This window comes from Papilio xuthus, unplaced genomic scaffold, assembly GCF_000836235.2.
Source record: "Papilio xuthus unplaced genomic scaffold, Pxut_1.1 DF827777.1, whole genome shotgun sequence".
Taxonomy (NCBI): Eukaryota; Metazoa; Arthropoda; class Insecta; order Lepidoptera; family Papilionidae; genus Papilio; species Papilio xuthus.
In genome coordinates, this window is record NW_013530872.1 from 7,554,228 (window position 1) to 7,580,789 (window position 26,562).

The following is a 26,562-nucleotide window of genomic DNA, read 5'->3' on the forward strand; positions in this document are numbered from 1 at the left end:
TATAACACGACGGCGGAAGATAAGATGAGATGTTTTTATACATCATCAAATAGTTACAGTTAGATGTTATTTCTTGTTTTTGGTATTAATTTAAAAATTGTCCTTTTGAGTTCTACTCCAAATGTAGTCCAAAATGACTACATACTCTGTGAATATTTTTAATTTATTCTTTAAGTAGCTGTCGCCCGCGACTCCGTCAGCGCGTAATGAAAAAAACTTAACAAGTAGCCTGTGTGTCCTTCCAGACTATGCCGTCCCGTTCTGGAGATCTTCCGACCTTCAAAAAATATCCATCCATCCATCTAAACATTCGCATTTACAATATTAGTAAGATGGATAGATTTAATTTATTATAATAGCTCCAAAACATGTTATTCACATCGGCAAAGTTATGTTACGGTGACATCGGGGAGTCAATATTTACACAGACGCTAGAGACAAGGTCAAAGTCAACTAACAAATAATTTTATTACTCATGGCGACGAATATACTTAAAATTACTTTATTTGCACTGGCCACATTAACACATGTGACGTCATCATAATCAATATACGTCAGCATTTTACTGGCATCAATAGAATTTCGTTTCGATGCAACGTAAAATCCGCTACTTTTTACTAATAAATTATTTCATATTATTTCAGGGTGCCCAGTAATGCATTGAAATGCCGAGTACGGCGGTTTTGCGCGACGTCGCTTCAGCGTCGCCCACTGACCCCAAGACTTACGAGGATGCATTGGCTACAGTAAGTATTAGAAAAAGATTTATATACACTGATCTCTTTTAATGGATAGGCAATTGCGTCAAAATGATATCTTTTGCTTCAGTCAAATGCTGTTAATGTAACGGGACAGTTAATTCTATCTTTATTATTAGTTCGAATCTACACCACCGCTAGAAACAGTTACCATCAATTCCAAAATAGCAAGAATCAAATAGGCACAAAATATTACGTCTTATAGCCAGTCTATTTATAGGGGTCTGTGATACAATGTCATTATAAGCAGTTTGGACGGTATTTATATTTTTTGACGACTGTCACCGTTCTACACAAATTTGTCCACAAATTTACATGCATAAATCATTAATACAAAAGTAAATTAAAAGCCAATTTGCGATAACACAGTGGGACAGGACTGGTTTTATTCAATTATCTAAATAGACCTTAATTGGGATAATGGGATTTTAATTATATTTAAAGTAATAAACATGACATTTCGTTCATTTACTTAATTATATTGTAACCTTAATTTACTTTATTTGTATAACATTAATTGACAACTTTTTATATAACTCTAGCTATCTTAAGTGCTATAAATTAAGTAATAGAAAAAAAAAACGAAAGATGGTAACTTTTTATCATTTGTAAATCTGAAAAGTTGTTTGTACATTTTCTTTAATTAGATTAAAATTAGTGACGTGATTTTTAACTCAATTTCGAGTAACATGTGCCCGTGTTAACTTGACATCTTTTCTTGCTCGTCTGTCTCAAAAAAAAAATTGGAGCTCTCTGGATCCAGGAATTTCTAATCTTTTAGTAGGCCTATAGTAGACGTAGCATGTTGTAACCCCAAGTCGGTCAATGAACTCAATAACGTAATGTACGACATTCAGAAAACTTGTCATCTTTTTGAATCTTCTTATAGTACTCTACCACTCCCCCTTAAGTCGCGATTGCTGGCTTAACGCTCAATTGTCCTATACATCTTACGTCTCGATTACAACAGTTTACGTTGACTAAGTATTTACGCGATACGTGCGACGTTTCAGCGCAATATCACGTATCGACTTAGCGACTGTATCGTGTTGTGTGAATGGAAAATGTCCATTATAAGGCAAACGGACGTATACGAGTATAATACACCTGCATACAATAGCTCCGTAGTTTAGTTTAGTGCAGTTCCCAGCATCTAACGCGCGGCCTCCTCTCGCGTGGTTTGTTAACAATTAACGAACTTTAAATTAACGTTATTTTAATTTTATAACGGTGTTTTCTTGTGATGGTGCTAAATGTGTAGTCTTCAAGTGTAATTAGTGATGTGTGCAGTGCAGTTTCAGTTGTTTTTATAGATTTATGAACTTTTTGCACGTTATTTGTTTATTTTATAGTTATTTCATAATCTAATAATCTAAACAAAGATAGTTTGCGTGTACAGTCGTTGAATGTCGGTCCCAACCTTGGCTTTTGCTTATTAGTTTTCTTATTTGTTTATTTACACGAGTAAAAAGACTTATGTAACACAATGAGTTGCATTTTCTAAATAATATATCACTTTGAATGATTTTGCGCATCTGATTTGAATATGGATGCAGCTATAGTCGGTTTATATGTTTTCGGCACGAGAAATATTGGTTAGACTATACGGGAAAGTGCAGCACGTACATAGCGCCATTTAAAACGTATTACGTAATAGAAAATCGGAATGTTGCAGTATGATTTAAAAAGTGAATATTCATAATAATTAAAAATCGAATGAAGCAAACTATCCTTAATATTACATACTATATAAGACAAGTGTTACATTATATAGCTCAATTTATATAATATAATACAATTTTAAGAAATGTAAATAAAAGCACAATAATATGAGGAGCCATTGTTGCGTGCTAACAAAATAAACTTTTAAAATAATGCAATTGATAAAATATGTCTTTTTTTTCTATTATAGTTATTGGAAATCCCAACACGTCTGTAACAGAAAATTAGCATTTTTTATATTTGAATACAGATTTAGCAATATCTTGCATTTCACGACTGATTTCATGACAAAGAAATCAATTATTTTCGATAATAGAAAAGTTGGCAAACATCGTATATCGCTGTTAACACAATGACGTTATATATTACATTTTCACATTTATTATTGATTGGAGCGTAGTCTGGTATTTTTTTTATTTTATCTGTTATTTTAACTGCATAATAACTTTACTGTTTTAAATTTTTTGGGATCAATCAATTAGTTTAGTAAAAAATGACGCCTAAAGAACTCTGAGATTACAAATAGCCTTTATTTTTATACAAAATGGCGTTAAAATAATAAACAAATAACACGTTAATTCGTCCTTATAGAAATGCGGTAGTCGCAGCGTGGAATTTACTCAAAAAGGCGCTCCCACGGACCCGCGCAAGGTGAGCGGGCTATTCTTAAATTGTCACTGAGTACAAACGATTACGCAACGTATTGCCCGCATGAATTATCTCACACAAGCTATGCTTAATACGTTTTTTATGTGATACTTGTTAACCGCATTTGCTTACAATGTACTTTAAAGCCAATGTACTCTCGATATGCTACTCGTATTCTGTGGGCCTAGCACGAATATTTGTGACAATCGCCTTCGCATCCTCATCGTAATTTATGTCAAAATTAGTATGAGATGAGATTATTATCTCGTTATTCTAAATTATTCTTTGACACAAAGATTTTTATGAATATTTTATTGCATTGAAACGTACACCATAATAAGATTCAAGGTCTCTCATAGGGCAATGTTCAGTCTGTGATATAATCAAGAATGATGTGATCTGCAAGGTAACTCATTAATCGACATTGCATATAGAATTGCAACATTGTAAAGAGTTATAGCAATATCATACTATAAAATGTCTATTTACACATCTTTTTAAACACTGTTTTTGTTAATTTTATTCAGTCGTTATAAAGGCTAAGAACGGTAATTATCTACAAGAAGGTGTCATAAATAATAGAGTAAGACCCTTCGTATACAAGGAAACATAAAGCGAGCATTACATTATGTACTTGCGTTGTAAACATCGGTGGTAGATGCCAACTGTGGGCCTAGTACGAATAGAAGTATTGGTGACAAGCGCCATCGTATCGTCATCGACAAAATATTTGTGCAGCACTTCTACACTAAAATCTCATTCTTATTTTGTCATAAATGACGATGATGACATGAAGACGCTTGTCGCAAATAGCCATGCTAGGCTTACTGTATATATATTAGTGCCAACTTGCCAATCGCGGTAACTTTGTCACGACAATCTGAACAAATAGGTTGCGAGCGATTGGATTAGGCGAAGAAAGAACAAAATGTCGGCGACTCTTGCCTTATAAACTAAAAGTGTACGAAAGCCTTAGTTCAAATTTTTAAATTTTGAATTCGATTCAAGTATGTTTCTTATGGTTAAAGGAAGCAAACCAGCAACCAGCTATAACTATCGGTAAAATAACAAAATGACTACCATATCCTGGTTTGGATACAAAAAATATCCTCCTACACAACATAACTGTTAAAGATTGCGAATTCATCAATGTCATTAATAATTTTGTAACTTGTCCGACAATCAGATAGCTTACATTTGATTGCTATCAAAATGACGTCTGTCAGTCAATGTCACTCGATACTGGTTCATGTTTTGACAAGCTTCTTGTGAGTGCGGTTTGAGTCAATCACCTCGCATGAAAGATATATGACTCATTTGTTGACAGGTGAAACTGTTTATTGCCACCGTTTGATTTTAAGGCGTTATTGGATAAAGCGATTTAAATTTTATATACCTAAACATTAAAACTTTTTCTTAAATATATCCTACTTTCTGTCTTCAATTACTTTACAACATATTATTGTCTCTATTATTGTGCTTAAAAAAGTTTTTCGGTAGTTAAATCGCGAAGTAAAGGTAAATTAAGACGGATGAATTTTGTTGTACAGTCTGTTTAAATAGGATATTAGACAGATATTAATGAGTCTCTATGTAATATCTGTTTACTTTTTTTATATATCATAAGGTGGCAAACATGCGAGCGGTCACCGTTGCCCATAGACATACGCAATTGCATATGCGTTTTACTTTTAATCGACGGAGGAGAGGATGCACAGAAAGAAAATATTTTCATTTTCCAAGCATCCTCTCATTCGGAAAGTCCACTTCCACTTCTCATCCTTTCCTTATAAGAAAAAGGGTGGGTAGGGAAAGAGGACTGAATTAGGCCACCGGGATGCACACTCGTCAGACGAAACGCGGAATTGCTTCCACTTGACGCCTGTCTTCTGTGTGGTCGTGGTATTTCACCGGACGAGCCGGGCCAATTCGTGCGAAGATGTTAAAGCGGGCTCTACCACTGTTAAAATCGTATTCTTAAAGACTCAATCTATAATAAATCCCGGATAGCAACATATTGTGAAATCAATATTAAGTTATAAGATACCGAGACGTATCACGTATCAAGCAAATGTTCTGCTTGTTTCATATATAAAAGCGTCTTATTAAAATATTGTAGACAGGAAAACCATGGAACGATAAAATTGTGCGTAATAAAAGAGCATGTTTAGAATTAATAATTATAATTTATTGTACGATTATTGGTTACGTTGAACAAAGCGGTCTTAATAATGGTCACGTAACTGCAATCTACTTAAGCATACAATATACGAGGTGCATTGTGTTCATGACGTCGCCCAGACCTCATTGAATCGCCACCCAAACAAGATGGCTGCTTTATATTGAAATTTTAATTCAACTTATTATATGAAGTTATATGATCAATTAATGAGTGTGTATTTGTTTCGGATATCGGAGAAAACATGGTCGAAGCTATCGGCATTTTATTCTAAGATAGCAGTACCCGCTATTCCGCGCGGAATTAAAATGACATAATTAGCCTGTCCGTTTTTTCAGGCTATGTTTTGAATCTATGCGAATTTCCATCGAGATCCGTTCAGCCGTTCTGGAGATACCTTCTAATAAACATTCATCCATCCATCTAAATATTCACATTTATAATATTAGTGAGATGAACGTAAATTTTTCACGTCTAACAATTTTTAGAATTAGTAGGGTCTACCGCATGCCAATTCTTTTGAAATTGTCTGTTCATAAATTTAGTATAAAAGTATTAAGATATTCCTTTTATTAGTGTTTGCACTTTAACAGTTTTATTATTAGTTATGAGTAAGATTTATTTATCAAAGAAAAACCCACAAAAAGTGTCCAACGAGTGCAAAAATACAAATATATTCTGGCCCGTTTTAAGATGCATCGTGTACGTTATAGTCTCGTCTAGTGTTAAGCTAAGCTATGCGGTTTTCTCGATTATCTGATTACATATATGAAGCAAGTCAACTCACGCTTCGCTGATAAACAATTTATTAATCAATTACATTTTCACTTCTTCGCGTGATCATGTTACAGTTTTAGTTCGCGTGTTATCATTTTTAACTGAATTTCACTCTGTAAAATATTTACTCGTTGATTTAATGTCATATTTTTTCAATCACAGTTATTAAAGAGTAACGGTCTCCCGCAACTCCATCCGCGCGGAATTAAAAAAACATAATTAGTAGCCGATATGTTCTTCCAGACTATGTTCTATATGTATGTTCAAATTTCACCAAGATCCGTTCAGCCGTTCTGGAGATACCTTCAAACAAACATCCATCCATCCAAACATTCGCATTTATATTATTAAGATTATCTGAATTGTTGTAAAAGGCTCGAAGTATTTAAAAGGCTTAGAACCATTTAATTTAAAATAGAAGCAGCATTGAGTATGAGAATTAACTTTCTATGTTATTAAACTGTTGCTTCTGGTTCATCATCATCAGCTCACTATACATCCCCACCGAGGGGCTCGAAGTCTACCCTAAATTAAGGGTGATTAGGCCATAGTCAACCACGCTGGCCAAGAGCTGGTTGGTTGACTTCACACATATCTTTGAACCTCCTCTCAGACATGTGCAGGTTGCATCACGACGTTTTCCTTCACCAAAAGAACGTCGGATAAATGTACATATGTAAATCGGAAATCGAAAAAGACATTGGTACATAGCGGCTTTATATTACCTGTGCGATAGTTTATGTAAATTAGTTCTAACTAATTGGGTTACCGAATTAATTTCAATTAGTTACGAGCATAGCTTCGTAATTTAATTGAACGTTTGCGGGATAACTATGCAAATTATGAAAACATACCAGTTCAATCGCGTGAGTTTTAATTACGCTCTCATTAGCGCCTGAGTACACTTAATATGCAATCTATTCGAATATGTAAATATTGTACCTAGTTTTCTGCTCATAATGCTTAATAACTTTTTGCGAGTTTTATAACATGTTTTTAGTACAAATTAGAGTTTAGCCCAAAGCTTTCATAGGAAAAATATGACTTTCAGTTGGAAATTTTATCTTATTTGTATATGTTCATTGAACTTAATTTACTCTGCACACTAATATACACTGCAAACACACACACAGACACACGTGTAATAGAAATCATTACATTCCTATTTCTTTTCTTATAATTATTAAGTTTAACTTTCATTTATTATTTTTTTAATGATATTGGCGACATTTATGCTGCACAGTAACAGTAAATTAAAGAACATAAAGTAAAGTACATAAGCGAGAGTCATTCTCCGGTCCAAACAGACGACCTCCCTTAGCGAGAAACTTGGGTGAGATGGAAAACTCTAAAAGCGAGAAACATGGGTAACGCGGTCTTGGACTGTCGATTGTACATATTATAAATATAGTTCCAAAGTAATACAATTATAAGTATCGTATAGTTTTCGAATTAATTTAGCTGGAACATATCATAATAATAAAGCGTGACTCACGTGGACATAATATTGTTATATGGTAATCATTTATATGTATTTGATTTATGTGCACGACTGAATATAAGACAGTAAAGACCTCACGGTTCGATATTAGTGAGTGTTGATTAATAATATTTCATTGCCCAAATAATTAGTAAATGTTCATATTACACGTACTGACAAGTAAACGAATTTCTAATAAATTAACCTCGGAATACTTCGAATTAACTTTTACTACGTAGGTTTTTAGATGAAATGTTGTTTGGAATATTCATTTTAAACATTTTCGTAACTAGCTAATTATATGATAAAATAAAATGTTGTGGTTTCATTGCTGTTTGTAGAACTTCTAACATCTCTAATACAAAGAAAGCAGGTGTTTTAAAAAATAAATATAATAAAATCACGGCAATATGATTTATCAATTTAGAAGAATTTTTATTTTAACGTGATAATGAGAAAAATAATTATTTCCGAAGCTTGGCTTTTTATTATCTTAAACGTAACTTAATTCGTAATCTTTAGTGTTACTAATTTTATAAATGCGAACATTTAGATGGAAGGATGGATTTCCTTGAAAGTAGATTTTGATGAAATTTGGCACACATATATGACATAGTCTGGATGAAAACATAGGGTAGTAATTGAGTTTATTATAATTCCGCGCGATCGGAGTCGCAGGCGACAGCTAGTCATTAATAATTTCGTAATAAATAATTCGCCCTCGTGCAAGTACCATTTGTTACTATATTAGTTCACTTGTACTTATTCCATTATCAATAATCTATATTTATGTATTTGTGAACGCTAAAATGATAGATCGCTCACGATTCAATTGTTTCTTTGCTAGTATTATAACAATAAAGCGCCTGCGTGTTTTGTGTTGAGCGATGTATTTGTTGTCTTATCTCGCACGTTCGGCCTTGTGCTTCGGTCAGGTGGTCGATGGGCCACTTTGTGATATTCGAACTCGGACTTACTCTCACTTTCTAACGTGTACAGAGAAATGTATCACGATTATCTGTTTGTTGTCTAAAAGTGAATTTAAAGTGCCATATTACTTATATTAAAACTTTATTGGTGCCTCTTTTTTACCAAGGGGAATGAGAGAGATGACGATATGTTTTATACAATTTTACAACGCTGAAAACTCGTTGTTAAATTACATAGTGTCGGGAAATAACTTGTACAGTGAGCTGCATAATTATTTATACAATCTAAAAACTCTTGAAATTTGTACACGCATTCGGTTAAAAAATACAAATGGGCGTCTCTATTATAAGATCTTATTCATGGTCGTGAGCATAGGAATGGATATGTGTATATATATTTTGAAACTGTTTCTGAAGTTTAATGAATGTATATTTATGTAGCTGACTGTACACATTTTGTAGACGAGAATCTGATCATTAAAATTACCTGATTTAAAAATATGACGATTTATTATAACTAAAAGTATAGGTAACTTGAACTGCAACAGAGCTAATAATCTTAGTTTGCGAATACTCATCTTTCATTATATTAAATTATCTTATATAAATCATTAGCCAGTAAATCAAGACTGGGTTGTAAATTACGTCAGCTCTATTAAACCGGGGAATGAACATCTACTTCAATTTGCAATCAAACATCGCTTACATGTATTTAATCATTAAATTCAAGACAAAAAATATGCATTTACTTTAGTACATACAATATAAATGATTAACACTAAAGGTAACTAACTTATGATCACGAAATATCCATTATGTAGTTCAGACTAAAATAATTTCTATCCTAAGTTAAAATAAGTGTGGAAATAATATTAGTCTTAGGTACTTTAATAATATTATAATGCGAATGTTTAGATGGATGGATGTTTATTGTACTTTTCAATTTGTAAGCAAAATTTATATTAGAAGACAGTGATAATAGTTATAAAAGTTTTTTTTTACTTTCTGATCCTAATTAAAGTGTTAAAAACTTTAAAAAATATTTCGTAATTTCTGTTGAAGCAAAGTTGAATGAGAGGTTACGGGGTCGTAGTATACGTTATTTATAATTGAGATACCAGTTTTGACCTTTAACAACAATCACGGTGCGTAGATTTCTGCTGTTCTGCTCCTTTATATAGTACAAGGGGTGTCAGAGATATTAAAGTTAAAATGTAAATATAAAGAATAATAAATAAGGAAAAAACAACTCTCATTTATGAAACAACGGAACAAACTGTGAAGCGGACATATGCTATGTAAGAACATAGCTATTTACATATTTCATACTTGCAAAAAAACTTTAACGTCTAAAGGACTGACAAGTCTGTACTTCCAAGGAATTTTTTTTTCTCGACTAACCTCAATACCAAATATCCGTTTATTAGTAGTTTTAAAATGTGAATGCGTGCCAACCCTATGCATCTATCATTTAGGCAATCATCAGACTATATTGGGTCTGACCTTTCAGACTCGTTTACAAACCAGCCCGTTGCCGCCTTACTGTCAGGGGTTACTCGATAATATTGTTGCATTTTTACTTCCTGTTTCTAGTATAGTATAATATTTTATTTATTATAAAATATATTTGAACTTAAGTTTTTGCTGTTTTCGTATTGTAAGATTATGACAATTATCGTCAAATTATTATGAAAACATTTCATAAATATTGAATATAAACAATAAAATATAATAAACAATGGAATATGTAGTAGTTACAATTAACTTATAAGTCAAGAATTAATTTATTCCATATCCTTCAAAATTTAATCAGCTCTTTAACTCAGCTGTCGTCATCAGAGATAGTGGACGTAGATGAATAAAAAATTGTGCGGTTCGCAAAGTGCTACGTAGTGGCAACCCTGTTGTGTTAACCTCAAGGGTTTTTTGAGCACTTATGTATTTGATGAACTCGACCTTAGAAAGTTTACGATAGGAAATTATTTAAACGGCTTAACGTAAACATTAATTCGTGAATCTTTATTGTTTGGTATTACCGTGATGACAAAATCAAGCTTAATGTTTTCTCAGAGATATTATAATATTTATAGATGACACCTTTTATGACTTCAAGTCAAGGTTTTGATACATAATAAAAAGGCGATAACATAATTTGCTACATCCCTACATGCAAATCTGTGCTTATGAGTATCACATAGCATACGCCAGTGTTATTATTTTTTTTTTCTCGGTGTAGCATAGTTTACTGGCCACATACAGCTGAACAAAATAAGTAATATGTTAAAAAAAGAAACAATGGACATGCGATTATGGCTGATAGTAATTCTTCAGTGGAGCGGGAGTTACAGCCGTGACCCGATTCGGGGAATACAATGAGCGAATGCATTTAGCAGCGGGTGCATCGACAATGGTCCGGCCTCGCGCGTCGCGCTGCGTTGCCCACTGTACAAGGGCGCGGCCATGTCACTCCGCCACGTGGACTGCGATAAATTGCATGTTGAATACTTCCGTGAATTCAATACGAATCACACACATGCATCAGAATGACGTCATAGTCACTTTATTTAACTTTAAACGTATGCGTTTATCTTTTCAATTAAGATTTATGAATAGTAAGCTAAGTGTTGTCAAAGTAATATACTTGAAGTGAGACAAAATATTTACCCAAAAGGTCAATAAACTTAAGCTGATCATTAACATTGACACTACTAAAGACATTCAAATTGTTCAATATAATTGCGATACATTGTTTTAAAACAAATATTTTCTTGCATATTGGTAGGTATGAATTGAACTCAGGATTATATTTATTAATTTAATTGCTGTAATATGTTTCAACTACATTTTTTTACTTAATTTATAGCTTTATCAATTATGTCAAAGGGCTACAGTCGACCATGTCTAATATCTTAGGTAGTGTGCTTTAATATATTTGTCGATTTACTTTTCGATTGGGATTTTATTTTTAAGTAGGTAGGTTCTTTTTTAAAAGGTAGGTATATATTAAACGGGCCAAACGTGTGCGCACAACGGAAGCCGCGGCGTACCGGCGGAATACTCATTGCGTTACATACAGTATGTTCGGTGCGCGTGCGCCAAAAGAAAATGTTAATCCACCGGTTCATTAATTTTATGTTTGCAGCTAAGCCTTGGTTTTCTTCAGTCAATTTCTGACGCGAACTAAAGACAGGCGATTTTCATGTTTTTGCAATATTTTTTGAGTGTATCGTTGTGCTAATGTAAAATTGGTAATTCTCATGTTTTAGTTTACCAAACTGTGTAAATAATGATTGCGAAGGTGTTAAATAGTGCTAAAATACATGGTGCAGAAACTAGTCATTGCAAAATCCTAAGAAATCACAGTGTAATTTAAAAGAATTCTGAACTCTAATGTTAACTTAGTGATTAAATGAATTATTATTTTTATTTAAAACATAGGTGTTGAATGATTTTTGATGGTAACAGTTTTTACATTAAGTGATCATGGCGCCATCAAGCGGCGACCACGTGTACTCATGCATTACACGTCAAAGTCACCCGATCGAGAGACCTACGATTCTAACTTTAGCTACTCGGTAAGAGATGGCGCTGTTAAAACTTGTCGTGCTCCAAAAACTACTTTGTTTATTAAAATATCTTTATTTGTTTTCATTACAGGCTGAACCTGGGGATGTAATTGCTACAACAAAGGAAGGTAAGTACAATTTTTAAAATATTTTATGGACATGTTCACATTGGTAGTATAACTGCAGAGACGAAACAAAATTCTCTTGAACACAGGTGAATTAAATTTCCTAAAGATAGCGCTAAGTTTTAGGTATTAAACTTTTTGCAATGCATATTATTAAAAGACAGTGATATGTCTTTCAAACATAATTTAAGGCTCTGTTTGGATCGACTTTGGTTCATTTTAAGCTTACACATTTCTTACGTTACATTGCAGAAGAATGGGTGACGCGCAAGACGAGCGAGGTGACGACGACGCGGCAGATCGCGACGCGGGTGAAGCGCGAGTTGGTGCTGGAGGATGGACGCATCCTGCTCGACTCCGGACCAAAGATATCTACTTCTGTCAATGAGGATACGCATACTACAAACTTTCAACAGACCGAGGTACATTGGTGGTTACAATCTCGATATTTTATTTATCATATTTTTCAGTTGGGTCTTTACTGTATACACCTCGCATATATCAATGCAAGAGTCATGGCAGTGGAATTTTACTGTTAGTTAAATTAAATATTTTTTGCAAAAGTACATTAAATTGAGTTGTAAAAGAATCTTAAGATTTTGACCGATAAAATTGTGTAGATATATCTACTATAAGAATGTGCACAAACCGTGTGAATCAGCGAGTGAACAAAAAGGTCGTTTTTGCGGCATTAGTGTCATCTGTATATCGTGTACAGCTCACGCACTCTTCATGCTTCAAATCAGTTTTCGGCCGTGAGAGATGGAATCATTTCTGTGTCGCTTCAAACGAGAACATGTAAATTATGATGCTACTTACAAGGCATTATTTCGAGTTCAAACTTACTCTTTACACCATAGAAAGAATTTTAATTTATTCTGGTACAAAATTTGATTGTTGCTTAAATATTAGTGTTAGGATAGGCGTCTTTATATTACTCCAATTGTATCCTGTATTTTCCTTTGTTTAGTATATGAAAAGAAGGAATCAGACGTAATTTATAGATTTATAGTGAAAATAATTAACATAAAATAATCTTAATATTTTAGCATCGAGTACCCGATGAAGAAAATGGCGAAGAAGAAACGAAAACCAAAGGCGGTGTGCAGATCGAAGCGGCAGAGGGAGCCACCGAGTTACTGCAGGACGGTAAGTGAATCTAACCAGATTATTAGTTTTATAGATATCCCAGATTATGAAATAACGTTACACTTTGGTACCATGGACAATTATAAAAACCATAGAAAATTGCTATTAACGACATCAATTACATTAAAATAACTATTTATTTATTATGTTTGCAGAACTCGCGCCGAGTAATGGTGAGGTAGCGCCATCTGGTGGCAAAGTGCTGGTGTCATCCCGAGTAGTCGCAAATCCGGAGGGCAAAGTGCGCGAGAGCCACGACCTGAAAGTGCTCACGAGAAACGTCACCGAACGTGTGCGGGAGACCGAGGAGCGGTTTCATCATGGCGACACTACACATGACGTGAGTACAGTGCAATTTGTTATATTTCTTTACAAAAGTAATGTAATATTACAGTTATCTGAACATATTTTTATATTTTTTTAAATTTAAGAAACTAGATATTACATTAACAACATAGCTTTAAACACAATATGATAAAAATTACTTTTATTTATATGGTATGTAAACGAAAGCATTTTAGAAAACAGTAAATAAAAATGTGGCTAGAAAATTCTTAATTTTTGAGGATTGTTTAATTTAACAATACAATAACGATAGACATATTGAATCTTGTAACTGGTCGTAAGAATGGTTAAATTAAAACAAAGTACATCAATTAATTCAGCGATTAATAAATACTTTCTGAGACCACCGTGAACTTGATATTACGGAGCAATTTATGAACGCTTTTAGTGTCTTGTAGAACGCTATGATGACATTATCTACAGCCATAAGATGTCGGTGCATTGATACAATGTCAAGGTTCGATTTGATTCGGTTCACTCTATTGATACATCCATTAATGGAGTCATGGGAATGTGCATTGCAAATATTTAATAGTTTTATTAGTTTTATTGCATATAAGTATGTTTAAGTTCGTAATTGCTTTAAATAAAATTAGTAGTAGGGGTTACGGTTTCGGCAACTCCGGGTCTAGCGCGTATATTGAGTGTGTTTTAAACAACATAAAACCTCTACCTTTTTATCAGGTCAAATCGTGGTTAGGCGTTTATTAAAATATTTTTTTTTGACAATGAGAGGTTGTATTCAATTGTTTTGATTATATTACACGTAACATGATAAAATAGTACTGAAATTAAACATTTCATCGCTCACCATAGCATCGGCCGGCATAGAGTTAACGAGACAAGTGAAAGTGTAAAGTCGATAAAAAAATAAATGTTACGCAACAACCAATCGAAAATGCATATCGAATGTTTACGATTTAACTACTTTTTTTCTCTTATTTACAATTTACAACTGCAGTCTATTATTTATGTTTGATTTTTTTCTTTTAAACCATTTAAAGATAAATAACACAAGTAAATAAAATTTCAAACGTGCCTGTGACACATTTTAATGTTTATTGAATTCAAAAAGTATCAAGAATAGTAAACCAATAAATAACTCTATCAATTTTAAACGGTGAAGTCAAGTCCTGTCGCCATTTTAGTTGAAATAATCAGGGGCGAAATATAAAGCGTTAATTAAACGTAATTAATAAAATGTTTTGACATTTAATGAATTGAAAATTAATGAAAGAAAGAATTAAGTTAATTCGATTAGGAAACAGTGAAATCTGGGTTAAGTGAAGGTAAATTCTGTAAATTGTATAACATTTTGAGTAGTGAAGTGATAGCATTTGTAATATAATGGTTATTGCGTGAGTTCCGATACTATAGCGGAGGTCAATTCGGGTATTTGTCGAAGGCAAACCTGTTACAACGGTCGAACGAAAGCTGACTAAAGCATAACATAATATAGTGATGTAACCTGTTCTATAGGTAAAATATTAACAATGATAGGAATGAAATCATGCTATCATAACTAACTCATTTAGCTGAAGTATTATCAAGTATTATCAGTGTATTATGAGTACTCGTACTCGAAATTATTTTACATTACGTCAGTGATATTAATTTTGTTCTTTTGTTTTGTTGTTGTTGATATTAATTAATAACTAATTTTGTTCCTGACACGTACAATCAGTGCCCTTTGCGGTGATCCACTTACATTAAAATTGTCTTGTTCCTTGCAACGAGATAAACTACACCTTTTCTTACTAAATAACTCACAAGGTAGTTGTAAGTTTCTCAACGACAGCATAGTAATAAAAAAAAATTATTCGTGTCGTACACATTTAAAAGCTGTATCCTATTGGTTGTAGTTACTCATCGTCGTCTCAAACATTCAAGCTACTCACAACTTTAAATGTGGAATACTGCCAAATTCCTAGATAGTACAAACTATCAGAAGTAGCAAATAAACAATATGTTTTGTTTTATATAAAACTAGTGTTTACTAGTGATTCAATCTTATTTTCAATTCCGACATAATTTACTTTCGAAATCGTATATTTTCATAAATCTACATAAAGTGTTGATGCATGTGAAAGGAGAAATTAATAATTATACTATATTACGTAATTCGAATAAAGGCTGTTTAAATCAATTAAAATGCCGATGAATTATAATTTATTAGTATAGAAATCACTATTGATTTTTAAAAGCTTGCTATAGATATGTCTTTTGAGTGTGGGTTTTGATCGCAAAAACTTCTGTATAAAACATAATATCATCCCTCTAATTATCTTTCTTCTCACTATAATATAAATGCGAATGTTTGGATGGATGGATGTATGTTTGAAAGTATCTATTAATCTCGCTGAAATTTGGCATAGATATAGAACATAGTCTGGAAAAACAGGATACTAAATAAGTTTTCTTTATCAATTCGGCGCAGATAGAGTCGCGTGTGACAGCTAGTCTTTGAATAAATAAAGAAACAATAAGTTTCTGATTGCAAACCCACGATAAATATTTGTACTATAACAATAGAAGACTAACAGAAACAAAAATGCCACTGGATGTTTTTATAATTGACAGATTTCTAACAAATGTTGTTAAGCATGACTCTGTCGAAGTAAATCTATATTTTAAATAGTAAAGTAGCTTACGATATTTTAAGATGTTTTTTAAACGGGTTTATAGTGAAATAACTTGTGATCATTCGCATAAATCGATGGGGATTTTGATATTGTAATTTCCTTGCACGCTAAGTATCAACGGGCGCTGCGCCCACGCTTCTATCGTAAAGTGCTTTAAATCGCTTTATTATAACACATTTGATTAGTACTTTATAACCCTCGATATTTTCTAAGAGAGATTACAGTGTTCGAAAATGATACTCTATTTATTTTTATTCAAATTACTAGGTTTTGTCTGCGACTTCTCTTGCGCAATTTTTTTTAAAATAGGGTTAAAAGAAACTCATGTGTTACTTTTGGCAAATTACTATATATGTGCTAAATGCCAATAAGATGTAGATGTGATGATACCTTTGCGGAATTGTGGAGTAAATATGAATATCAAACGTGGGGTACAAGAATTTTATACATTTTCGGGATTATAGTAGCCTACGCGTTTTTCCTTACTGTGTTCTACAACAAATTTTATCAGAGATCCAAGCAGCCGTTCTGGATATACCTTGTAACAAGCATCTATCCATCATTCGCATTTTTATTATTAAGTAAGATTACCTTAATAAAACATTGTCAATGAATTATTTCATATACTGTAGAGGAACAAGTACTTTTATTTCTTTGGAAACATTTTCACTGTCATTATTTAGTCTGACACTATGTCAATTTCTATTACAAACAAAAGTAAAAATCTTGTATATTATTACGTGGTTACAACGCATGTTACGAACGTGTAAACGTCCATTAAAAAAACTATAGCAATCCGAAATCTTTTTTATTGTGGAGCAATTTGTGCGAGCGATGTAAGAAGTTGGTATCTGTAATTTGACCTCACTCGGGGCATTAGAATCCCGGAGTGCTTTCAACGCTCGCCTTCAAAACCACAGAGCCTTTAGCCGCAAGAACCACACCTCAAACTCCTTGCAAATCTAATATGGCATTATGAGTCATTGTCTTTTTGGAACCTTATAAATTAGCCAGTGAGCAATCATTCCTTTTTAAGAATCTTGTTTTGATTATTAAGGATCTTGTAAAAAGTTTTTAAGTATTGTTATGTATTTTATTTTCTTGTATTTTACATTAACTCGGATAAAAATGAAGCTTAATGTTTAATGACCATGTTTAGTTTATAATAGTTACATTTTTGGCAGACATGCAAAATGGAGTACCCACGAACTTTTGATAGTATTAAGTAATCATGAAACTTCTTGCAACCTAACAAATATATTACATTAATGAATGTGCCAACATTTCTATCATCTCATTGAAACTTCAAATGTAATCTATCAAAGTTGACCACGATGGAATAGTTACATCCGTTGAGCTAGTAACGTTTGATAGGAGAGGAAACATTGCAATAGATAGCATGGAAGGGGATCAAAGTGCAGTATAATGAATTAATGCAAACCAATAAACCTTCAATCGCAATTCAGTATTGATAAATGTGTAACATTTAAAATAAAACTAGTATGTGCGTTCGCTAACGAATCCAATTTGCCACATCCAGTGAGACGCGGGTCATTTGCTTCGTGATTATATTACAGAGAAGAGCGAAGGTAGCCGCGACTGCAATAATTTAAGATGTTTAGATACGATCTACAAGCCGCGTGTGGTGTGCCCAAGAATTCACGTGATCAGCTTTAGATCCAATCTTAGATATAGGCTAAAGACAGGAGTTGTGAACCTTGGATACGAACCGCAGAAAAAAATTCTGATAACCTCACGCTTTACGAGTTCCTAGATTTGATATATTCATACTATTACAGTTCCATAGTCTTCCTAAATAAATCATTAATTAATGTTAGGCCGAAGGAATTATGGAAAATAAGTTTAAAAAGTAGATCCATTTATCAAAAAGGTTGATAATCCCTGGTCTTAGAGATGATGTTACGAAAAATTATCTGAAGTTCGCATACCAACATTGACAAAGATTATGAATATGTAAGCTCTTAGCTTGTTTGTTGTATGTTTTTTTTGTCTTAAGTATGTGTTTTTATCAACATGCAAGTCCAAGAAAATTTAAAGACACTTAGAATTCATATTTATAAAATGTTAACGACTTTGCACCTTTGGCACTAAACTATAGGAAAGGGAAGAAATAGAATATTAACAATTTTTGATAGATGGATTTGAAGATATTCTATAGTGGATCGATTTAAACTGATATCTGTGGTTTTTAATATTCCGTTGACGCATTAAACTATTTTATAATGAAATCGTATAAAGATTAATTTTTCAATCTACATGTCCAAATTTAAATCAATTGAACAACAAGCAAATTAACCTGACGAATAAATTGCGCTGTAATTTATTACGATACGTTGATGATAGTATTTACAAAAAAAAACTCGAATCAACATCGTTTTCGGACGGACAGACAGAATCGTATAGACACACTAAATTGGACGTATCACGCAACCTGAGATTCAACGAATTTCTTTTTTTTTTGCTATTCCGGTTTCGTTTGTTATAAGAGAAGTGTTTTTGTAATATGATTATTTTTTTTAATTCATAGCATTGGTTACCAATAGGATTAATAAAAAAGCTTTAAATAGTTTTAAGAAATATTTTTACAGTCCTAACTGTTGTAGAAAAGCTTTGATTACTCAGTATTCAGTTAAAATAATACAAACCTAAATTTAAACAATCATTAAACTGAGAAAATTAGTGTACATACGTAAGTGAATAATTAACCGAGACCTTAAACTTAAATAAGTTAATGGACATCAATTAAAACAAATAAGGAATAACAACCGACTAATGTAACTTCTGAGCTCTAATAATTACGTTCATTTATAATATGACATCATCGCCAATTGTTTTGTTTCGATTGCTTTTAAGTAAACTTTAAAACTTGTTTTAAAATGTCAAAAAGGACGTTAAAATAAATTCGATACAATGACATGAAACTGGTTAGCACTCATAAAACCAGCTATCTATTGATCTAGTGATTTTAAATTTTTTATCCATACATTCACCAGATTAGTACACTTATTTCCTAGCCAGATTATGACGAACTGGTGGTTAGGGTCCTTCAAGAAGCGAGCATACTTATTTCTTGAAGGCTGGTATCGCGTTTGCAATTCCCCTGGTGTTGTAGTTGTCTATAGGCATAGATCACTTAATTATAAAGAATCTCACCGCTTGTTTTTCCCCCTTAGCACATAAAAAGCGACTAAATTGTAATATGAAAATTGCAGTTCTTTTAGTCACTTTATACAAAATTTGGTCGGGCTCTATTTATTGTAGGAATAATTTGAAGAAGCGAATTGGAACAAATAGAGTGTCCCCACATCACACCCACAGGCGTCTAGTGGAAAAGGATTTACGATCATAAACGAACATAAATCTTGTCGCGTATCGATAGCTCGCCGATTATTAGCTCTATATTCAACATCAAGAGTAATTCTTCAAAGTTGATACCTCCGAGTATATAAGTTCATTGTTTGTCATAGGTCTGCAATGACAAATTTCCTTCATAATAACAGATGCATTAAAGACTAAATCTAAATCAAAAATCTGTATCAGCAAATGTTACATTTTTATAATATGCCGTGTAGTTATAAGTACTAGTTTAGCTTTTGTTTTATGCAACGGCATCCAAATTAAATCCGAAATTAATGTTAGGACAGAAGAACAGAATTCTCCAACTGCGTTTGCATTTGTTTGTTTGCCAGTTATATTTCCGATAGTGAAGTCAACCAACCCGCACTTGGCCAGCGTGGTTGACTATGGCCTAATCACCCGTAACTTAGGGTAGGCTCCGAGCTCCTCGGTGGGGACTATATTGAGCTGACGATGATATTTCTGATAGTCTTTACAGTCTAAGAATTTTGAGAAGACACCTAGTTGTGTGATTTTCGTTTATTGTATCTTGGAATAAAAATACAACTAAGGAATTGTTTATGTAAGTTCTATCTGTTTGAAATAGTTGAGGTGAGGTTAATTCAATGTAGCCGGCGAGCAATTAAGCAGCGAAGTAGACAATAAGCGCAGCCGACAATGGCCGACCCCGATGTGTCGTGGAAACTGTCACGGTAGTCCGCTTTCCATTGATATCACATCACTTTAATGCCTTTCTTATTTTTTTAGTGAACGTATGAATCTTCACTAGCATCAATTTTGTTAGTCACTGAGTCGGTCATAATTTTTGAATCAACTTTATTAACATCCGTTGGAATTTAAATATTGTCTTGTGATACGCTGGTCTAAATCCTTGTTCAAGAGTTATGTTAATATTATTTTTACTACAAAGATCCATAGCTGAATGTTAAACATTGACCTTAAAACAATGTTATGATTAAAACACGAGATTTAATTAAAAATTACTAGCGACAAAGTTGAAGATGATTCCGCGAAATAGTTTTATGAAGAAGTTATAAGTAAGAATGAAAGACTAATAAATGTAAATATACAAAATAATAAACACAATAAAGTACATAAAAATATTATATTTTTATATACAAAAACCGTTAGATATATGTATATATTATTTTAAAATAAAAATAAAAATAAATAAGGACGTAATTTCAAGACAGAGTATCCTAAACAAACTAATTAATTAACGGTTATTAATCATGCCAGTAACGGCGAATGAGAAATTTTTTAAAATTAATTAATCTTAGAAATAACGGTGAATGTTAACGAAGTTAGAGACGGAAACAGTTCAGAGGTTAGATAAGACATCTTAATTTCCTACTGATTACGCTTCAAGTTCTTGGCAATTAGGTGCTAGAAGTACATAAACTATTTTAACTAATTTTCTTTTTTTTCACAATTTATTTGTTCACTTCTTGAATATTTTAATATGCATTATGTATATTTATAATGAAGAAGAAATAATAAGTATAGCAATTTAAAAATGCTAAAATGTCCAAATTTACAGTATATATATATATATGTATATATAATATGTCTACACTAGTTATAAAGTTGTCCTTGAAAAAATACAAAGGAAAATGGAAAAAAGAGATACAGCTAGCAAAAAAAAATCTAGTCCTAGGCTCACACCTGCCAATAGCCTGTCGAGATACGCTGTTTATATTTAGAAACCACTTTATTTAACTCACCGACGAGCTTAAAGCTCCTGATAAAAAGTTTAACTCAGTACTAACGCGGTGCATCGTTTATTAACAACCATTTACTTTTCACCATGATTGTATCAATCGACGGCATGCAGCGGAGAAAAATAAAAAAAAAGAACATCGCCCGCAAATAGCGTTCAAAAAAGATAAAGTACTTTTAAGAATAAGTTTTAACATTATATTTTAATAAGGATGTATAGAGACGACTTTGGTATGCGTTATCAGAGGCCTAAAGCTCATGGAGGAGATAGTATGAGGCCGCGTCATCGTATTCAGTTGTCGACCGACCGGCGAGGGAATCACTCGCTCGTGCGCGTTGAAGTCTTTTCTTAGACAGTGTAATCGAGCTTTTTTTTAGATTTTTTCACTTATAAACAAATTGTTACAGTAGTGATTGTGTTGTAGTGCTTCTTTTGTTTTTATAGTGACCATTTCAAGTATCGGAAGGACATTGAAGACTAAATTGTGCGGTATGTGAGGCAATTTTATATTACTTTTAAATTGCAGCTAATTTGAACTTGTTTAACGGATGAACAGTTTGGATTTACACGTGCCGAGCAAGTAGCAAACGGATGTTGGGAAACTTTTAATGAATTATTTTAATCCTGTTTTAATATATCTAACGTATATTTTGAACAAGCAGTAATAATAGTAGACATTCCGGTTTATTGGCGATGAAACGTCTATTCGATTATTAAACTTTTTAGAGTAACCATCACTATATTTAAAAAAAACATTTATGTCTTTAAGTATTTGTTGCAAGTATTTTAAATGAAATTATAATTTCGAGTTAAAAATTGTTTCTTAGTTATTTTACTTGATGCTTTATTTTATCTTAGAATTAATAATATAATAATAATTCTAAATAAAAATAGCGGTTAGATTTGTTAAGTCACCCATAGAGAATACAGAATGGAATATTAATTAGCATTGCAGGGCAAAACCTTTTGCGAGGGACGGCTTTTGAAAGCAAACCGCTCGCGGCCGCTTTCTGGAATCTCGCAGCTCGTCCGACCGGCCCCCGACCGTCGCGCGGGGCGCGGGGGCAAGACAATCTCTGTCTTTAAATGTTACCTTTCTTGGTAGACATCCCGTATTTTGAAACCCTATGACAAGATTTAGTCATATAACAGGTTTATGATACGATTTGCTGGCCAGTATTATGTTAAGGTTACGATTTTTAACCATTTTGAAAAAAGAACTATGAATTCAACCTTTGAAAATATATCTAGGCAATGCCTTTATGATACAACAAATTGCAAAACAACTAATTTAAATAATGTTAACACCATATAAGTAGTATATGAAAAAGTAATAAGTATCATTGTTTATTTAACTGTAATATTAAAACGAAAACCTTGGAGTACATAGTACTATATATTATAGATCGGATAACTGATATTTTACTGATAAATGTCACGATAAATTTAAATGTTTTCATCGGAATTTAGAATGTTAAAATGTCAGTTAAATGGTTACCGGAAACGACAAAGTGGTTCACATTTTAAGTACAGTATAAAAACAACAACATATTTTGTGTTGTAATTATTAAATGTTGAAATATTTTACAAACGATAAATATGATTTACAATGTTATTGACATTTTTGTTAACCTTTTGAACTTTGCACTGAAGTAAAGCTCAATTCGTTTAAGTCTAATGGTCGGACCTTTGACATTTTTTGTTTATAAAAAACTAGAGAAATCATTATCATTATTTTATTATTTATGCAAACCCTTAAGAGAATGATCACATATAAAATATTTATTATTAACTAGACTATATATGTAGTAAATTTCATTCAAATCGGTCCAGTAGTTTTTGCGTGAAAGATGTACAGACAGAAAGAGTTATTTTCTCATTTATAATATTAGTAAGGATGAGTTTATTTCTATAGTAGTTATTATAGAAGTCGAATTATTTGAGTCATTTAACATTTGATGAGATCCGCTAGATAACTTCTACAATTGAGTATTATTTCATGATTCATATAACCGTCTGTTCTTTCTTTTATGAATATCTTCATCTCTTATTTCTAATTTCAAAAATTCTTCGAGTTATGCTCTAAGTGCAAGTTGAATGGCCAATGAATTGGAATGAAAGTGGCATGTGTGTGTGTAACAATATTATTGTAAGTAATGCTCACGGCGATTTCTCCGCTTTCTGTTCAAATGTGTTAAGTTATAATAATTTATAATATTCATTCAATCTTGAATAAAACAATGCACAGATCTAATCATTTTGAATTCATACCTTTTCTATACCAAAAAACGAATCGAGTTTTAAACTATGTTTCAAAGTTTTTAAAGAAGTTTTTCTTGGGTGTTGTGTACATTTTTGACTATTGATCTGATTATAAAATATAGAAACATTCTGCATTATTTATTTATTCCCTTTATCAGTGACATCACAATACGTGTCTTATTACATATTTTTTTAAATACATTTTGCTTGATACTACTTACCTTTTTAATATTATAAAAGCGAATGTTTAGATGGATGGATGTTTGTTTGAAAGTATCTCTAGAAAGCCTACATGGATCTTGCTGAAAGTTGGAATTGATGTAGAACACAGTCTGGAAGAAAACATACGCTACTAATTAAGTTTTTCTTTTAATCCCGTGCCGACGGAGTCGCGAGCTACAGATAGTGTTTAATAAATGTAATATTCATTAGAACATTTACCTATCATGTGATTAAAACATAAAATATAGTATCGATGCAGTTGCGGTGATAATGACCGGTGGTATAGCGGACGTTGCCGGCGTTACGTAAGCTCGGCAAAAACCAAACGGACACAAATAAACGCCTTCGATGCTAATGGAAACACTTCGCTAGAATCGCACTCGCTTTGCTTGAAAATACTATAGTATGTTCTAATTGCATGGCTTTATTGAAACGTTGTGTTTCCCACGCACCATACTAGATAAAAATATAAAATATATATTATTTTGTTGAAAATATTACTTACTAGTATGTATATAACAATCGATGCCAATACATCACTATTTTTATTTTTAATACAAGCTGACCGCTTTGCCATTAGTCGACGAAGAAGGGGACGTATAAAAAGAGAATATTTTCCCAATTTTGCGATCCCTCGTCCGTCAAATCCTTTCCTCGTGGAGAAGGATGGGAAAGGCAAGAGGATTAAAATCAGGCCTTAATGACATTGTTTAGACATTGAGTATTGGTATATACACTATGTACTCATTGAATTAATGTGGCAATTCGTTAGAAACTAGTATCAATTTTATCTTTAGCACAATCCGTCCATAACATAATTATCATATGAAATCCGCTAGACATTCCATTAAGGTCTTCATCATAATTCTTTTCCTATCTTTATCACCTTGAGGAAAGATAAATTTTGCAAAGAGGTAAATATCTTCTTAAAGTGTGAAAAATGTTTTATCATGCAAGATGCTTGTCTATCAGATATATCGTTGCCTTAACTTGTTATGATGGACGATGTAATTTTTGTAACTGTTCAAAAGTTGCTAGAGCAATGCTCTTCTCGTCTGATGTATGCACTTATCACTCTACGATCTCACGTGTGTGTAAATGAGCCTTAAATCAAGTTTATCCATTAAATTGCGATCGAAAGATTAAGAGGAAATAACGAGCTTGCTCGGTATTTTTAGTATTCGCGGTAATAGAGGTATTTTTATCCAGCGGTTGTAAATCAGATTTTTCAATTTACACCTGTTATATGTTAATGAGGTAGAAAATACTTATTGCTTGTCTTAAGTCTTATTTTTAATGCAGTATCGTTTGACTAAATAATAATTGAAGTAGGTAATAATTGTATTGCGTAGGAGATTTTCGTATTGCTATACGATTTATTTGACAAGTATGTACACTGTTGTCTTCGCAGAAAACATTAAAACCAACTTTTTGAAAGAGATTTTAAGATTTATTCGGGAAAATGTGTTAAATTAAGACGATCTGCGCGTTGTATGACATGGGTTATTGTGATGCGCGGACTGCGTGCGTACATTACCTCGTAATTGCTGAGTTTAGTTGCGGGCGACATTGGGTTAGATTGTATCTTTCTGATGTATCGGCCGATTTTGCCCGCAGCCGCTGCATATTGATGGGCCTGCCGCCGACTCGGCCGAGATTACGACGCACTTTATAATACAACATCGGTAATCTTGCCTCACTACATGCTTAAGATGACTTCTTTGTTGTTCACTGTTTTTTTAGTTGCAGAATAATTTCTTTTTTTATGTTTGGAAATTCTTAACGTATTTACAGGGTTGCCAGATATTTTTAATCATAGTTTCGTCGTTTGTAATAATATGTACGATGGACTTTTAGTTATATTTGAACCATTGTTTTCAAAGATAGATTATAGGTGAAGGTTGCCTTGCTTGGTAAAAGATGAAAAGGTAAATGATGACACAATTGAGAAGAGATGACTGTTATGACCTATGATAGATCGATTGGAAAGAAAAGATCCTGTTGTGCCGACTGTACATAGAGTAGGATGAGGGCAGGATGGGTGAAGGTCAAAAGCCGCACAGGCAAAATAAACGTTGAATTGAATCATCATGGTGGACAGGTATATTATGTTAGTGTAATGTAATCGTGCGTGAAAGCACTCGTGTTGATCACAATCAGCGTGGGTGTCGTGGCGGTCAGAGAATGAGATATTACAGCCGCTGAATAGTCGGAGGCATCATCCGTCAAATTATGCAACTATCTGCGCGGACGGCGGTCGATACGAACGTATGAATTATTGTGAGCTGACTCACTTGTTTTAATAGTGGCTTGATGTTGGGATAAGATTTAAACCAGAGATAGAAATCAGCTTTTTTTATGAGCGAATAAAAAAGTGTGTAGATTAATTTTGATCCTTTAATATTAAAATAAGATAAGCACCAAATATTTTTATGCAGAAGCCTTAAAAAAAATTACACTTTTGTACGTTAACATAAATCATTAACTTTAAATGGGACTGAAATGCACTCTTTTCTGCAAGTATATTTTCGTCGAACGTCTTTTAAAACATCCATAGTGTACCTTTAAAACGGTAAAGTGCACTGCGAGCAAAAAAAAACTTTTAAAAGAATGGTCAAAGTATAGCTATCGAAACAATAGATGACGCAGCGAGATAGTGT

General features: G+C 32.8%; 1 protein-coding gene across 3 annotated transcripts in view; it reads left to right on the top strand.

Moving 5' to 3' along the window:
- Positions 1-26,562, top strand: part of chas (chascon) — a 71,408-nt gene that overhangs the window by 14,344 nt on the left and 30,502 nt on the right. For 2 of the 3 annotated variants that reach the window (XM_013309477.1, XM_013309478.1), the window contains exons 2-6: positions 645-746; positions 12,151-12,187; positions 12,437-12,606; positions 13,234-13,333; positions 13,489-13,673. In XM_013309477.1, coding sequence (XP_013164931.1) covers positions 666-746; positions 12,151-12,187; positions 12,437-12,606; positions 13,234-13,333; positions 13,489-13,673 — 573 coding nt within the window. In that variant the 5' untranslated portion in view covers positions 645-665. Of the gene's footprint in view, positions 1-644; positions 747-11,742; positions 12,069-12,150; positions 12,188-12,436; positions 12,607-13,233; positions 13,334-13,488; positions 13,674-26,562 lie in introns of those variants that run through there. The other variant, XM_013309476.1, reaches the window with a different exon arrangement.